General features: G+C 43.5%; 2 protein-coding genes across 3 annotated transcripts; both read left to right on the top strand.

Moving 5' to 3' along the window:
* The first annotated feature begins 618 nt into the window (after positions 1-618).
* On the top strand, positions 619-6,759 carry atp6v1ab (ATPase H+ transporting V1 subunit Ab). 2 transcript variants are annotated; one of them, XM_088282522.1, is made up of 15 exons: positions 619-774; positions 1,876-1,969; positions 2,059-2,187; positions 2,396-2,610; positions 2,978-3,115; positions 3,200-3,351; positions 3,426-3,588; positions 3,745-3,853; positions 3,930-4,052; positions 4,772-4,886; positions 4,961-5,024; positions 5,103-5,306; positions 5,386-5,480; positions 5,686-5,857; positions 6,197-6,759. In XM_088282522.1, exons 1-15 carry the CDS (start codon positions 676-678, stop codon positions 6,287-6,289), a joined length of 1,965 nt encoding a protein of 654 aa, XP_088138648.1. In that variant the 5' UTR covers positions 619-675; the 3' UTR covers positions 6,290-6,759. The 2 variants fall into 2 exon arrangements, with proteins under 2 accessions (XP_088138648.1, XP_088138649.1); XM_088282523.1 differs by having other exon boundaries at positions 635-774; positions 1,872-1,969.
* Positions 6,760-7,047: 288 nt separating this feature from the next.
* Positions 7,048-16,084, top strand: gramd1c (GRAM domain containing 1c). Its single transcript, XM_088283600.1, has 18 exons — positions 7,048-7,217; positions 8,100-8,211; positions 8,768-8,891; positions 9,753-9,853; positions 10,080-10,175; positions 10,288-10,368; positions 12,320-12,438; positions 12,687-12,819; positions 12,893-13,040; positions 13,307-13,450; positions 13,528-13,646; positions 13,749-13,891; positions 13,981-14,084; positions 14,319-14,480; positions 14,871-14,937; positions 15,390-15,509; positions 15,581-15,686; positions 15,765-16,084. Exons 2-18 carry the CDS (start codon positions 8,113-8,115, stop codon positions 15,831-15,833), a joined length of 1,935 nt encoding a protein of 644 aa, XP_088139726.1. The 5' UTR covers positions 7,048-7,217; positions 8,100-8,112; the 3' UTR covers positions 15,834-16,084.
* Positions 16,085-16,309: the final 225 nt, after the last annotated feature.

Genomic DNA, 16,309 nt, shown 5'->3' with positions numbered 1-16,309 from the left:
ATACTGTTGCCATAATAATAATAATAATGCATCCGTAAAACAATATATAAAATGAACAAGTTACAGGCAGTAAAATCCCATATCCACTAATGACATTTCTAAATCAGGTATTAGACATAGTACACTATTAGACTGAATGTGTATTATTTGACTTACTATAATATAGATAGATTCGACAAAGAAGAATATATTTTTCCAATAAAAAAGGCAGTCGAAATGATTTCTATTCATCTTTTAATAGAATTGGAGAGTTTCTTCAGTTTCTTGTTCATTTTAAATGCCAGGTACAATGTGTCATTTCACCCGTTTCTGCTGCTACATCAGTATATTGGCAAGAGACAACCATTTATGTGGCTGAAGTGTGTTTTTTAATTCCTCTCAGGGGTTACAATGAGCGCTAAAGTCACAACATTCTCGGGTAACTCCATTTTGGCGCAAGCGTCATTTCGTCTATATCAGTCACGTGCTCTAGTTGCCTTAGCTACGTTCCAAAAGCATTTGTTCAAATTACATCCTCCTAAAACAAATATACATAATTTATTAGCAATATATTTAAAACATGATATTCAAGCTTTAGAGGAAGACATTCACAATAGATTTATTCCATTGCTTGTGCAGTTCCGGGGGGGAGGATCCAAAATGGCGGCCCGAGCTGCGGCAGCTTCCGCCCAGTGAATGAAGTCAGCTGACCTCTGCCTGCTGCTGTCACGCACCACATCGCGCTTCGGTTTCCCTCGAAGCAAGACTGCAAAACAGCTGTTTCGCAAGCACACGGTGAGCCTGATACCTTTTTACGACAACCTGTCGTTGTTTAGACACCCTCGCGTAAGCTTTTTAATTCCGATTTGCTTGTTGTTTTAAGACTAGTAACCCATTGCACCAAAATGCCGGGGATCCCCTCTTCTCTCTCAGGCCGAGAGCGAATCACATCGTGACAATGTTGCCAAATAACAGTTATTGTCATATTACAATGAATTCTGAACAGGCGAGGTGTTAACATGCTTATTTTGAAGGCGATTCGTTGTCATTACATCGGGCGACACGGTTGCGTAAAATGAGCCAGAGGCACCAAACATGTCGTTCTCTAGTCATAACATTCGTTCAAAATCATACGAATTAGCCCAGTTTAACGGGTTAACTCGTTTTGAATGAGCTTTTCAATTCACACCAGGACGTCGTGACTGTGCCGCGTACTTGCAACATTCTGAACACACAGTATTTACATACACGCACACGCACGTACATATTCCCTGTAGTTTAAGGAAAACACGTGATCAGATGTTACATCGTTTTACCAAATGGCATACCATGAAGCATATTAAAAATGCGCATTGCCAAGTTCCCCATTCACAGTCCCAGACAGTATGCATCGTCATTTTCCACTTCCTTATCGGGCCAATAAGTCATGTGCCACTGTCACATGATCATCAAGCATCATGTTTTGCCACTGTCCTGAAGTGGAATATATGAAGGAATATGAGGATGTGATCAAACGCGCGCACACAAACACACTACTTGTCAATATTTGCAGGTCAATTTGTGCTTTAAATGGCTGAAGCAGCTCATTAATTAGTCAAACAAGCCACCTTACCTTTGCAATGTTTCATTTTGTTCTTGTCAAAAAGTACCCAAGCCGCTTGTTGTTGTTGTTGGTGTTTTTTTTGTTTGTTTTTTTTTTTTTTTTTTTTTTTGGGTGGACTTGGGTGTTGAGATGATTGCAGCAGTTACTTCAATGGCCTACTGGTGGCGCTGTCCTATTATGTAGACTAGATAACCAGCTAGAGCAAACTGGAGGGACAATTAAGGGCACGGATAAGGTGTTCATTGGCCACAACTGATGAGCATGATTACAATTTTTTTTTCCCTCTGAGTTAGAAACCATTGAAGATGGACACATCCAAGCTCGCCAAGATCCGAGATGAGGACAGAGAGAGCCAGTTTGGATACGTGCATGGAGTCTCCGGACCAGGTTACTGCTACACCGTGGATTGTTTGCATGGTCCAACATATTCCTAAAGCTCTTATTATTTTGTTATGAATTGTTTTTCTTCACTCTAGTGGTGACGGCGACTGCGATGGCGGGGGCGGCCATGTACGAGCTGGTGCGCGTTGGGCACAGCGAGTTGGTGGGAGAGATCATCCGGTTGGAGGGAGACATGGCCACCATCCAGGTCTATGAGGAGACATGTATCCTTGTTGAAGGTCAAATGTGAATGTCAATGTCACCGAGTCTGATACGATACATATCCCGACACAATTCACTCCAATGATGATACATCTTGACATAATTTGATGTGATGAATCACAAAAAAATAACCATATGCACTTTGCAAATTTTTAACACATTCTACAATGAGGTAGTGTGTCTGCATATTTTCCTGAACTTAAAACCCAGCCGGCGTGTCCGTCGGCGACCCGGTGCTGCGTACCGGGAAGCCGCTCTCCGTGGAGCTGGGCCCGGGAATCATGGGCTCCATCTTTGACGGCATCCAGCGACCCCTGAAGGACATCAACGACCTCACGCAGAGCATCTACATCCCGAGAGGCGTCAACATCGGATCCCTCAACAGAGACATGAAGTGGGAGTTCTCGCCCGTCAAGAGTCTGCGGGTACGTTTAGGTGGAACCTAAATACTCGATCCGGGATGGTGGCCTGCCTTGAGTGTTTTTTTGGGGTTTTTTTCTAAGCTTTTTTTGGGGGGGGTTGTTAAAAAAAGTTTCAAAAAGAACTGTTCAACATTCAGTACATCTTCTTGGTTGAATTAGAAAGCGTGTAGTCCTATGTGCCCCCCTCCCGCCATTAGCACTGCTGAAAAATTGCGCCCCCCATTCCCTGAACTAAATTTTCTCAAATAGTCACTTTTGTACTGGGGGTGGGAAGTGGCAATAAAACAGGCCAAAATCCAAACATCAGCGAGTGAAGCGGGAAAACCTGAAGGTTACAAATGAATATTTATTTTCTCCGTGTGTCTGTTAGGTTGGCAGTCACATCACAGGCGGCGACATCTACGGGATGGTGTACGAGAATTCCCTCATCAAGCACAAAATCATGCTTCCGCCCAAAAACCGAGGCACCGTAACCTACGTGGCCCCGCCGGGAAACTATGACCTCTCCGTGAGTGCCAACTCTATTTTGGTGTCAAGGAGACAAACTAAACAAAATAATTCCCAGTGACATTTCTTCCACGCACTCCATCAGGACGTGGTGATGGAGCTCGAGTTCGAGGGTGTGAAGGAGAAGTTCACCATGGTGCAGGTGTGGCCCGTCCGACAAGTCCGGCCCGTCACGGAGAAGCTGCCGGCCAATCACCCGCTGCTGACGGGACAGAGAGTCCTGGACGCCCTTTTCCCGTCAGTCCTTTGAAACTTTTTTTTTCCCCCTCGTCCTCCGCCTCGGATCTGTGAACGTCTTGCTTGATTTGAAGGTGCGTGCAGGGAGGAACCACAGCCATCCCCGGCGCTTTCGGCTGCGGCAAGACGGTTATCTCCCAGTCGCTGTCCAAATACTCCAACAGCGACGTCATCGTCTACGTCGGCTGCGGCGAGCGTGGGAATGAGATGTCGGAAGTGCTGCGTGATTTCCCCGAGGTGGGAAATTTAGGCAGCGACTAGTTCGTGTCATCATGATTTTGTGTTTTTGATGTTCAGTCACACCCATTGTCTGTAGCAATTGTCGTCATTAATCGATGTTACAAATATTTGATTCTTATTCATCCCTGACACTTTGTTGCGTTCCTCACGCAGCTGACCATGGAGGTGGACGGCAAGACTGAAAGCATCATGAAGAGAACGACGCTGGTGGCCAACACCTCCAACATGCCCGTCGCTGCGCGAGAAGCTTCCATCTACACGGGTACGCGCCGGCAGCCGTCACCAAAGACGTCACTCGCGCTTGATATCTTTGTTTTGCTTTCGTTTGTTTTTGGCAGGCATCACGCTGTCCGAGTATTTCCGAGACATGGGCTACAACGTCAGCATGATGGCCGACTCCACGTCTCGCTGGGCCGAAGCCCTCAGGGAGATTTCGGGACGTCTGGCTGAGATGCCTGCCGGTAAGTGAGGAGACTGCTTAGGAAAAAAAAAAAAAAAGAGAATTAAAAAAATAAATAAATAAATTCCATCATTTTCGTAAAGTGTAGGTCATTCTTAACTGCAATTAAATCAGTTGAGAGGCCTTAATTTTTTTTGTAACATTACAAAACAATATTTATTTTTTTTATCCAACTTTTTACATTTTGTCTCTAGAGAAAAAAAAATCTAATTTCAATGTTGTATTTGGCCAATTATGTATAAATATATAAAATGGCCAATAATTTCTATAAACTATATATTTGCGAAATTAAATTTATTATAACATTTGTTTAAACAGACAGTTGCCTTTGCAATAATTGAAAACAGTAAAAACAAAAAATCTGAATTTAAAAAAATAATAATAGTAGGACAAAAATTTATTTGGTCAAAATAACAATTTAATAACTGTTCCTTTCACACACAAGCGTTATTTATCTCCCTCCACCATTTTTGTCTATTTGTTTATTATTATTATTATTTTTTTACATAAATTGATTTTTTATTCTTTATTATTACAAATGATTCATTTTAACACTCTCCATGCTGTCATGCTGTTTATGTGGAATTTCAATAACAAAACAAGGGCGCCGCCCTCCAAAGTTTAGTGCCACGCGTATGAACTGGCCCTTCGGTGAAGAAGGCACTTGCATCCAAGTTGGGAAGTATGTGAAAGTAAGCAGTGTGTCGTGTGCGTCTGCAGACAGTGGCTACCCGGCCTACCTCGGCGCCCGTCTGGCGTCCTTCTACGAGCGCGCCGGGAGGGTGAAGTGTCTGGGCAACCCCGAGAGGGAGGGCAGCGTCAGCATCGTCGGAGCGTGAGTAAAGACACCTTCAAAAGACACATTTTTGGGGGGATAATGGAGCCCTTTAAAAAGTGTTGTGTTTTTAGTGTCTCGCCCCCTGGTGGTGACTTTTCAGATCCCGTTACCTCAGCCACACTCGGAATCGTTCAGGTAACGAGCCGTAATCAGGCAACAGCGGCGTCATCTCCACGACGACCGGGTTGTTGACGTCGTACCTTCTCGTGTCAGGTGTTCTGGGGTCTGGACAAGAAGCTGGCCCAGAGGAAACACTTCCCCTCGGTCAACTGGCTTATCAGCTACAGCAAGTACACCCGCGCTCTTGACGAGTACTACGACAAGCACTTTGCCGAGTTTGTGCCGCTGCGCACCAAGGCCAAGGAGATCCTGCAAGAGGAGGAGGACCTGGCGGAGATCGTGCAGCTTGTCGGGAAGGTGAGTTGCTAACATTGCATTAAAAAAAATAAATAAATGTTTAAAATGAAGCGCTCACCCGATGACTTTGCTGTGGCAGGCGTCGCTGGCAGAAACGGACAAGATCACTCTGGAAGTGGCTAAGCTGATTAAAGACGACTTCCTGCAGCAGAATGGCTACACGCCTTACGACAGGTCCCATTTTATTATTTATTTATTACTTATCCAAGTTCACCGATAGGGCTGGTTAAAATTGCCTCATTATAAAAGACCAGATTACCCCCGATTCTGATGCTTACTAAAAAAAAAAAAATTTTGTTCTTTGAGCAAATCCAGCAGAGTTTACGTATCCCAATCGATTAACATGAACGCGTAAGTGACGGCACGTGTTCCTCCGCAGATTTTGTCCCTTCTACAAGACGGTGGGAATCCTGTCCAACATGATCGCTTTCTACGACATGTCACGCCACGCGGTGGAGACCACGGCGCAGAGTGACAACAAGATCACCTGGGCCATGATCCGGGAACATATGGGAGAAATCCTTTACAGGATCAGCTCCATGAAATTTAAGGTGTGGAGATTTCTTTTTTTCTTTTTTAATACACCAAATGGTAAGTCTTGGACATATTTTTCAAGTTGACTCTTATATATATATATATATATATACTCTTATATATACTCTAATCTCGTTGCACACTTGAGTACAATGACAATAAAGGGATTTCTATTCTATTCTATTCTATAAGATATTGGCTATTTTTTTTCTAATAAATAATTTGAAATAAAAAAAAGGACATAGTTTTTCAATGTTACAAGTTATCACACTAATACTAACAATGTTTTACCTAATATATTGTCGGAAACATTTTCATTGGCTTCACATCACACGCTTCTCTTTGCGTCAATGCAGGACCCGGTGAAGGACGGCGAGGCCAAGATAAAGGGCGAGTACGCGCAGCTGCTGGAAGACATGCAGAACGCCTTCCGCACTCTGGAAGAATAGACATTCCTTTTTTTTTTTCCCTTCTTTTTTTTGATCTCCAATCCATCACATTCCGCCTTTTGTGCTTCCCTGTTGTGTGTGCGCGTGTGGCGTGTGTGCAACTTCATCTGGAGGTCAAAGAGAAAAGATGTACTGTATTTGTGATTATTTGGCGCCTCAAGTAGGCGCGCTCTGGATCCTCTGCATGATCTTGACTTATCATGTGGCTTTTTTGTTTACATCATCATCATCGTTGTGTGTTGTTCTTTTCCATTGTACACACTATCATCTCTGTACAGAAGAATTATGAACGGAATATGTAATGAGACGAGTCTATTTATTGCAACGTTTTTGACGTAACTGTGTCGTTTTGTTTTACGCTTGCGCGCGTGTGTGATTGGGTGTCGTGTACTTTTGCCGCGTGGATGTCTGTACGAGTCCGACGGCTCCCAAGCGATTAAACGTGCCGACTTGAAAACAACAAAAGGAAAAACTGGTGTCTGCCTCTGTTGCCCGCTCAACTGGTCTCGTCGCATGTCTGGCATAGTTTTAAAATCTGAGCTTTCAGTGCCTTGCCGCGGATGAGGAAGTCTTACACGCACCCAAAAAAATGTGAACATCAAAGACATTTTGTGGTTTTATAGTGCGAGGCTTTAATAGTGTTTAAAATTACAACGTAGGCCTCTTTTTTTGCGCCGAGGGGTTTCGCTTAGCCCACGGACTACAGGTTTGAACACCCCCCCTTTCTGTTCAAAATGGATTCCTCCAAAAATGTCTCCAATGAGCAGTCAGTCACACTTAAAAGTGTGAGCTACACCTGCGGACGAAACAAAACAATTGAATGAATTAAGTCCCAGGCCTGCGAACGTCTCCCGAAACAAAGCCAATAAAACAATTTCGAAGTGGGATTGTAATCTCATCACGCCATCCTGGGTCCACTCCGAGTCAGGTATGTTGATAATTTGTCTTTTTTTTTTGTCGCGTCGTCATGGTGCTTTTAATCGCACCGCCCTTGCAGTTTTGTTGGAGTTTAGATCCTCGCAGGGTGATAAATTGTCTTTCAACACAGAGACCGATGAACATGTGATTAGTGTTTTCATTCGAAGCTGAAAACTTCCCCGCAACTGCTTAATTGACTCAGTGGTAGTGTTCCAAAAACTATCCACAAAAATATTCATTTCTTTTCTTTCTTTTTTAATCGCCCAATTTGTTTGTTCAACCGACAATATGCTAGCTCAAGCCAATTCTTAACTATTATCAGAAAAAAATATCGTTTGCTTTTTATGCACTTTGCATTCAGTAGTAGGAAGTGTGTTGCTCTTACTTTTAGACAAAAGTAAACATTTGCCACCGTTTTGTAGCATCTACTACAGACAATTACTACACAATACAAAACCTTTTTTTGTGATGGTGGGGAGGGGGTGTGAATTACTACCCATACGAACACTTGTTGCTAGGCAGACTTCATGGGACAAAATCTTTTTCAAAAATATAATCCAGGCCCACTCATTGTCAGTTTACTAAAGCACTGGCTCTGGAAATGTGTCCCTAATACAAAATACAAGCAAGTGTAAAGGTTTATAGTGAGTCAATACGTGCGTGTTTGTTTTTCCATGCCGTCAAACCAGTTAGGCTGCAGTTCTAATGAGGTCCCTCAGGGCCCCACGAGATGTTGGATGACATTCACTTTAGAACTCATTAGACCGAACTATCCAAGCCTTCCACTTAAAACGCCAGCGGACTTCTCCACGGTGTCAAATCAAAAAAGCTGTTACGACTAACAGGATCACGTACACAAAAGTTTTTTTTTTTTTTTTTTGTATGCGCACAGCGCGCCAGAGCAGATGGACCAGCTGTCAAACTGGTCCGGCGTGGGAGATGACATTACGGACGAGACCACGTCGCTGATTGAGGACGAGGCCTCGGAAGAGGAAGAAGAGGAGGTAATGATTGGGGAAAAAAAATGGTGTTAGAATATGTTATTACCTAAAGGCGATATACTTTAATTTCCCTGTTGGGTCTCCGGAGTGTGATCAAGCATGTATTAACAGAATTAAGATCCAATATTAGACGTTTGGATTATGTCTGTTTGTGTTGCTCCACTCTTGGTGTTCAAATATCTCTTGTGTCTGTACGCGCGACTTCCGATGCCAACCCGTTAGCATGTCAATGACTTTTTGCATTGTTTGTTAGCATTAAGCTAAGATGACTTTTGTAAGGCAGATTTTTGCTGATTTAAATATGCAATTGGACTCTGGGGCTCGACAGATATCGCAACCATGAGTTGTCATGGCAACGAAAGCCATACTCCGCATTGGCCACACAGTCGAGGGGTTGCAGGACCACAGGTGCACTCAAGAAGAAAGTAAAATGAAGTGTCATGTTGACCTCGATTCTTGGTTCGTTATGATAAAAGCATGTCACGGACATGTTAGGTCACCTGTGAACAATGTCAAATTGTGAAAAGAATGCAATATATGTCCCCGTTTTGTCTTCCAGAGCTCCGACAACCAGATAAACTGTTTAAGCTCGTCATCACCGCCCGTGCCCACCTACAAACAGAGGCGCGATGAGTTCCGGCGGTTGTTCAAAGATGTGGCGAGCTCCGACACACTCCTGCTTGGTGAGTGTCTCGGTGGCATTTCTTATCCATCCGTTTCATTTATTTATTTATTTAATTTTTAATACAGTGCCTCTCCTCATAGGGATGACAGATTAAGCAACCTATACACGAGAAGACTTTAAGATTTTGAAAAGACATTCACACATACGACAATTTAAAATCTTCATTGTGTCGAACATGCGTCAATGTTGGAGGAAGCTCGAGTAAAAAGAAAAATACAAATGTAACGCGGGCTGAGCTCAAAGCAGACAACTGTCAACTGTGTGACACACTTGTTCATTGTGTTAGCCAAGGAATTTCCCGTTGCAATTAATTATAGTTGAGTAATTCCTTATTCAGCATACAGGCGGTGTCACATTTGAACTTGAATCCACTGCGAATGTAACACTCTCCCTGTTGTTCAGCTAGCTAGCGTGTTGCTCGCGTGACAAGCTAAACCGAGGTTAGCGACTTAGAACTACAGACAGTGAAAAAACTTCAGACAAAAGAACTTGGACACCAGTGAAGTCTTTAGTCCGTTAAATGAGTCTCCTTGACAGATTAGATTGAAAATGCAGAATTGCTAGAAAGAATAGTTCAAGCTAACTTGTAGCGCTCATGCTAGCAACAGGTGATGCAACTTAGCGATGCGGTTGCTGTGACATCTTGTTTGGTAACAACAAAAATCCAACAAATCCTTCAAGAAAAAAAACGTAATTTAATTGATGCCATTTGTTTTATTTATTTATTTTTTATAAGAGAAGTCAGAAAAATAAATGGGGCAATTTAATTGAACGCCATATCGCCCAGCATACGCCGGGTAAACTGGATGTTGTTTTTGCCGTCGTTTTTCACGTCATATGTGCGTCTGTTCATCCCCAGACTACCCGTGTGCTCTCCAGCGAGACATACTCCTGCAGGGACGTCTATACCTCACGCAGAATTGTCTGGGTTTCTACAGCAATGTCTTCCGTGGCACTAAGGTACAATAATAAGTCGCAAGTGTCGAGCAGAATGTGGTATTTTCACACACTTGAGTCATTAAAGGTGAAGTCTTAAAAGGGAAGTAAAAAAAAAAACAAAATCTATGCGCCCTCACTGGTCTAAACACTGTGTTCTGATTTGTATTTGGATTAACTGTTGGTGAAGCCAGAAGGCGGCCATCTTGTGCTGCCATTGTTACTCATCATCCCCTCACTGCGTCCGCAGATCAGCTTGGCCCTAAAAGACATCAGCCACATGAGCAGGGAGAAAACGGCGCGGCTAATACCCAACGCCATCCAAATCTGCACCAGCAAGGAGAAGGTGCGTCCATCTTGATCGCAATCATCACAGAGAGAGCTGTCATCTACATATCTGGCGCACGATCAATGATTTGTGTTTCACTTTTCGCCCTCCCTTCGCTTCCCACACGCAGCTCTTCTTCACTTCCTTCTCGGCGAGAGAGAAAAGTTTCAACGGGGTTTTCCGCCTGTGGCAGAACGCACTGCTGAACAAGGTAAAGCCCACTGCAGCCGACTCGGTCATGCTCAGGCCGTTATTGAATACCTCCGCCAAGGAAGTTGTCTCCACTGCGCTCTTATCTGCTTGTGACAAAAAAAAAATATATAAATGGCACAAACCAAATCAACAATGTTGGAGGCAATTATTTCGGAAAGGAACTCTTGGTGCTATTCCCAGTTAACACCTTACATGACACTCATACCATCAAAGCACCCCCCCCCCCCCCCCCCCCCCAGAAAGCAACATATCACTTTACCCTGACCGATATAACCGCCAGCACTTATCTTATCGGCCCAAAGTCCGAATGCGATGGCTCCAGCTGGAGTCGTGCTGGTTTTGAGGTTATCGGCGTTGTTGCGCACAGCAACAAAAGGGGAAAATGTAAGTTGCGAGAGACTTTTAACCCGCAAAGTGTCATTAGGGGTCCTCAACGTTGAACAGAAAAATGTGCTGTTTGGGTATATAAATAATATGAAATGATGTTATTTTACATGCTCGGTCCATGCAAAGAAAATAAAAGATCTGCTGCATTTGATTGTGCAGCTGTACCTAATGAAGTAACCGCCCTTAAATGTTTTTTTTTTCGTGCCATGATGACATAGTTGACCGTTTCTATCGTCATACGCTGCAGTTGGTGGTTTGCGCGCGTGTGTGCGTGCGCGTGTGTGTCAGTGGGGATTTGGGAGGCACGAAAACACCTCCACGTAAAGTTCATGTTTCCACAAAAGCAGGAGGAGGGGTGTCATTTGCGTTTTACACACAAAAACACGGGGGACTCTTGCGATACTTTAAATAGCGATGCAAAATAAATTTATATTTAAAAGTGGATTTATTCGTGTGTGTGCACGCGTGTGTGTGCGCGTGTGTTATGAGTGAGATGAAGAAAGTGAAGTGGGCGGTGCTTCACCACTTCCGGGAAGTAAGGGCAAATATGGTACGTTTGTGCGTGTTTTTTTTTTTTTAACTCCACCTCACACTTTGACCGCCCGTCGAGCAGCCGGCTGTGGGCAAAATGACCTCCAACAAGTAAGCATAGTTTTTAAAAAGCGCTTTTTTCTAATTTGGCGTGAATGTGAGGATATATACTTATATTAGCACGTGCGGCGTTGCGTTCAAGTTCTCCTTCTACTTGCGTAAATCCTGCTAACACTGAAATGGCTTAAACGTTCTCAGAAGCTGAGAGATAAATGACACTTTGCTTTACCCATCTCCAAATGTGAATGTAAAATGTGAAGAAGCAAACCTGCTATGCTGTGAAATGCTGAGATTGTGACTCAAAATGGGTGAATGCTGAGAGAGAAATGATGGAACAGTTGGTAAAATGAGTGTTGTGAATAACTGAAACAAACCTTTACAGCGATGACGCAATTGTGTGAATTGAGAGACAACACTAATGTTGTGGCTCAAAGTCTGAATGCGGAGCGACAAATGTTACCATTTTTGTTACTCAAAAATGTATTGTTTTAATGCTGAAACAAGCCTCGCTCTGATGACACTGTTTTGTGAATGCTGAGAAATTAGCTATCACGTTACCTCTATGACCTGTTTCAAATGTATTTATTATATTGCCCAGACTTGTCTCACTGCTGTAATGCTCTTATTTGGACGCTGACAGACAGATATTCAGTTTTGCCGAAAAAATTATACATGAAAGACAATAACGCAATTGCCGTTTCGTCTAATGTGCATTGGGTGAATGCTCAGGGACAAATTTTATCACTCTAATGCTATAATGAGCATTCTGATAGACATATACTTTCAAATAAAATTTTGCCTCCAAATGTATAAATGTTACTAAATTCTGTTGGGTGAATGCTCAGAGACTCGGCTAACCACTGTAATGCTTTTTTTATGAATGCTGAAAGACAGATTTGCACAAATGCTGTTGTGCATAAAAAAAAAAATGACACTTGCTTTTTTTTTTTTGTTTGTTTTCTACACTGTAGCCGCTGAGCAACGCAGAGGTTTGGCAGATGGTCAAGCAGCACTATGGAAATGAGCTGGGCCTGAGCCATGAGGAAATGGAGAGCACACAATTTACCGCAGATTTAAGCATGCAGAGCAAGTGAGCGCACGCAAATATTGTTTTGTTTATTCATAAAATGAAATGGCAGAAAATGCAAATACAAAAATGATAAAAGAAGGTAGAGAAGAGAAACATAAACTTATATAAAAGTGAATGAAATATTTGGACCAACTGTTCACAACCTGCAGCACAGTGGACTTGTGCTCTGCAATTTTGTCTCATAGCTCTGAGATGAAAGTGCAAATCTTTGCTCTGGGATTATTAATGACTGTGTGTCTGTCCGCAAGTCACGGGGGTGACGAAGGCTGCTTTGCAAAGCTGGAGAGGAAGCAATCCATTCGCTTTTCCGCACCGGAGCTGCCATCCTTCGAAAATGAAGACGTCTCCTCCGCCGCCAGTTCCCAGAAGTCTCATTTGGAGGTAGTCGAGCCACGTCGCAAAATCTCCTCGCAAATATTCTCTCCGCTAACTTTTTTTCGGCATTGCCGAGCAGGAGGAGCGCCGCATCTCCCTGTATACGCGCCGCAGTCCCGTTCCATTTGCGGACCGCTCGGAACCGGAATCAGTTGGCAAACATTCGCAACCTTACCCGGAAGTGGATCGCGTGTCGCAGGAGAGCGGATCTGAGAGTGTGGAAGAAGGTGAGGGGGGCGAGCTTGTACTGTTATTTTAAAAACAGACAGATGGTGCAAATAATTTGTAGAGGAGGTTTTTAAAAAAAAAAAAAAAAAGTAGTGTAGTTAATATTTGTATGAGGTGCAGGTTTTCTTGTTGTCCATTTTCAACTTCCACACTGCACGGCTGGTGTGGTGAGTGACGTGGGCGTCAGCCAATGAGAGTGTTGTCACTGCCAATGTGGCATCACACGTTTATGTTTGTGATGAAAAAAATTCTTGTCCTCCCCTAGCCGAGGAGCGAGTGGGCCTGCCGAAGGAGCAAGGTCGCCTGTACCTCAACAAGGTCTTCCACGTGAGCGCCAGCCGAATGTTCGACCTGCTCTTCACCGAGTCCGCCTTCATCCGCCGCTTCATGAGCGTGCGCAAGATAACCAGTGAGTGTTCCTCCTCATCGCCCCGCTCCACAAATTGATGTTATGTTCTCGCCTCGTAAAATCGGTGTCTTGTCCAGATCCGAGCTTTGTGGCGTGGCAGAAAGACCCCAGCGGAGACATGAAGAGGAGTCTGAACTACACCATAACCATCAGTAATCCTCTGATTGGCAAATTCTCCACGGCAACAGAGAACCAGGTGTGTGCACCTTAGTTACCTTACAAAAATACGCACAAATATATGCCCAAAGGCCACGAATAGATTTTTTCCCCCCTCCTAATGAGTGTGTTCACTTGTCAGACGCTGTACAAAGAATCTCGAGACGGTCAGTATTACCTGGTGGACTCTGAAGTTTACACGCATGATGTGCCCTACCACGACTACTTCTACACGCAGAATCGCTACTACATCAAAAGTCACACCAAGCGCAAGTGTCGACTCAAGTAATACTTTTTAAGCGGAAGCGTCCAGATGTGCGTTTGTTACTGTACGACATTTTAAATGCCGCCCGGGATGTGTGTTGTGCTGCTAGAGTGTACACAGACGTCAAGTATAAGAAGCAACCGTGGGGCCTGATCAAGTCTTTCATCACCAAGAACTCTTGGAGCGGCATTGAAGATTATTTCAGAGAGCTGGGTGACTAAATTAGATTTGGTTTATTTATTTATTTATTTTTTTTTTTTTTTTTTTTTAAGATCTTGAGGATGGTGACCCCAAGTGGACAAAAATAGTACCTGCACCTCACATGCACATGTTTTATTATCAATGTTTTTTTTCCCCCACCCAATTAATGATATAATTGCTTCTAAAAATATTTTCCTAACTCTCTCACATGTTTTAGTCAACTTCTGATGTGCATTTTGTATCCAGAGGCCGAACTTCTGGAAGAGGAGGCCGAGATCAACCAGGGAGCGGCAGAGGTCGGCGGAGTGCGACGAAGACGGCGGACGTACAGCCGCACAATGCTGGAGCACATGAAGCCCAAAAAGCATTTCAGCCAACCAGCTGACGAACACAGAGACGCCAACATGGGTACGACATTATTCTTGTTGTTGTATATCATAAAATATGAGAGGGAGCCTTGCGCAGTTCTATCACAAAGAGGACAAGAATGTCTCTTACCACTACAAATGAATCACAGACAAATCTGCTTATGCCGCTAATCGGTATGTTCAGCAAAACAATGCAGCTCTGCTTACCTTCCCGAATTTAAAGATCTACTATACTTTGTCTGGAAAATCTCACAAAATTAGAAAGCACCATCATTAAAATGCAGTCTCGGATGTTCAACCTGCGGTATTGATGAGTGCACAAAATCGCCCATGTCGTCGATATGATTGAACACGTAGGCGCCGCTGCTACTATGTCAGACCCGATTTGTAATTATCTTCTCTGTCGTCTGTTTTTGTTCTTGTCATTCAGGCCCGGTGGAGATGAGCAGCCCGTACAGAGGGAACATCACAACTACCGTGGCTGCAATGAGTGTGATGTAAGATGTGCTCAGCAATGATTGCGATTCTTCCTCCATTGTGTTTTCCCCCTTCTTCGAATTGCTGCTGCATGTCGGGACATGTTACAAACACCAACCGCAACGGCATCATCCAAAAAGATCAGCACAATCCAAAATTGAATTTGTTGTAACAGCTCTTATTTTGAACCTTCTAAAAATTCAGCTCCTATCATTTTCATTTGGGAGATGAGGCGACCCATTGCCAGTCCACAACGGTTGTGGACGCTGCGGAAAAAGCTTCATTTCATGAATTGGTGTACATGAAGCTGCTTCATCGCCAAACTCACTCTACAGCTCTGCTTACCTTGTGGCTTTGACATATTTTTTTCAGACAGTGGCGTAGATTGAAAGTGGCTCTAATTCTTCCCCAAGCCTGGCATCTAAGTCGACGGTGGAGAAGCACGGAATGAATCGGCTCTTTTTCATTTCAGTCTGCTGATCCTGGCGTTGCTCAATGTGGGCTTGTTCATCAAGTTGTTGGCCATGGAGGATGTGGCGCACCGCATGTACCTGACAACAAAGCATCGGCTGAAGGAGATGACGGACGCCAGGTTCGCTTCGCTGTTCCTCCGTAACCGACTGTACCTTTCAGCATTATGACACAATTGTGTGTGATAAACAGCATAGTGCCCGAGTACGCTTCCAGGCAGGGTCCACCGTTCAGGGGCAGAGAGGATGCGCAGCTGCTCAAAACTGTTCTGCAGGACTCCATCAACCTTTTAGAGCAGGTAGCTATACCGTTGATATGAAATATTTTCCATAGTTCCATGATTAATTGTAAGGACTGTGCATTTCTCTCTCCGCAGCTCCGCCGTTCTTTGATGCTGCTGCAGCAGAACTTTGCATTGGCCAATCAAACAGCGGTTTCACAGTGACATGCGGCGGCCGTTACACGGCAACTGTTTTTATTGCTCCTGACTGACCTCTTGAAATGTGCCTTTTGTGACAGTCACATGCAAAAACCAAATGTAAATATTTTATCTTTTTATTTTTTCAGAAAGTAAATCATTATTTAACAATGCATTTTTTTGGTTTTACAAGTTTGCACATTATTAATTTTTTGCACAGGGGCCATGAGCCCGGGATGTGTTTTTACAAATATCTTGAAATAAATTGGAACATTCAAGTGTTGTTTTCACATTTGCCCTTTTATGTTTTCCCGCACCCTTGACTGTTTTGTTAAATGTTTCTATCTTCTGCACAACATAAATGCACGTTTGATGACTACTGTTGTGCATAAATGTTTCACGTTTACACTGTTGTCTTCACTGTTCAATTTTGACCACTTTGGTGATATTTTTCCAATCAATAAACAATGATTTATGATATCAAATCGGAATCATTTCGATAC

The sequence above is a fragment of the Idiotropiscis lumnitzeri genome, chromosome 19 (assembly GCF_059441095.1).
Source record: "Idiotropiscis lumnitzeri isolate Australia: NSW breed Sydney's pygmy pipehorse chromosome 19, RoL_Ilum_1.0, whole genome shotgun sequence".
Taxonomy (NCBI): domain Eukaryota; kingdom Metazoa; phylum Chordata; class Actinopteri; order Syngnathiformes; family Syngnathidae; genus Idiotropiscis; species Idiotropiscis lumnitzeri.
The sequence above is the reverse complement of the archived record's forward strand: the minus strand, read 5'-3'. Positions and strand labels throughout refer to the sequence as shown.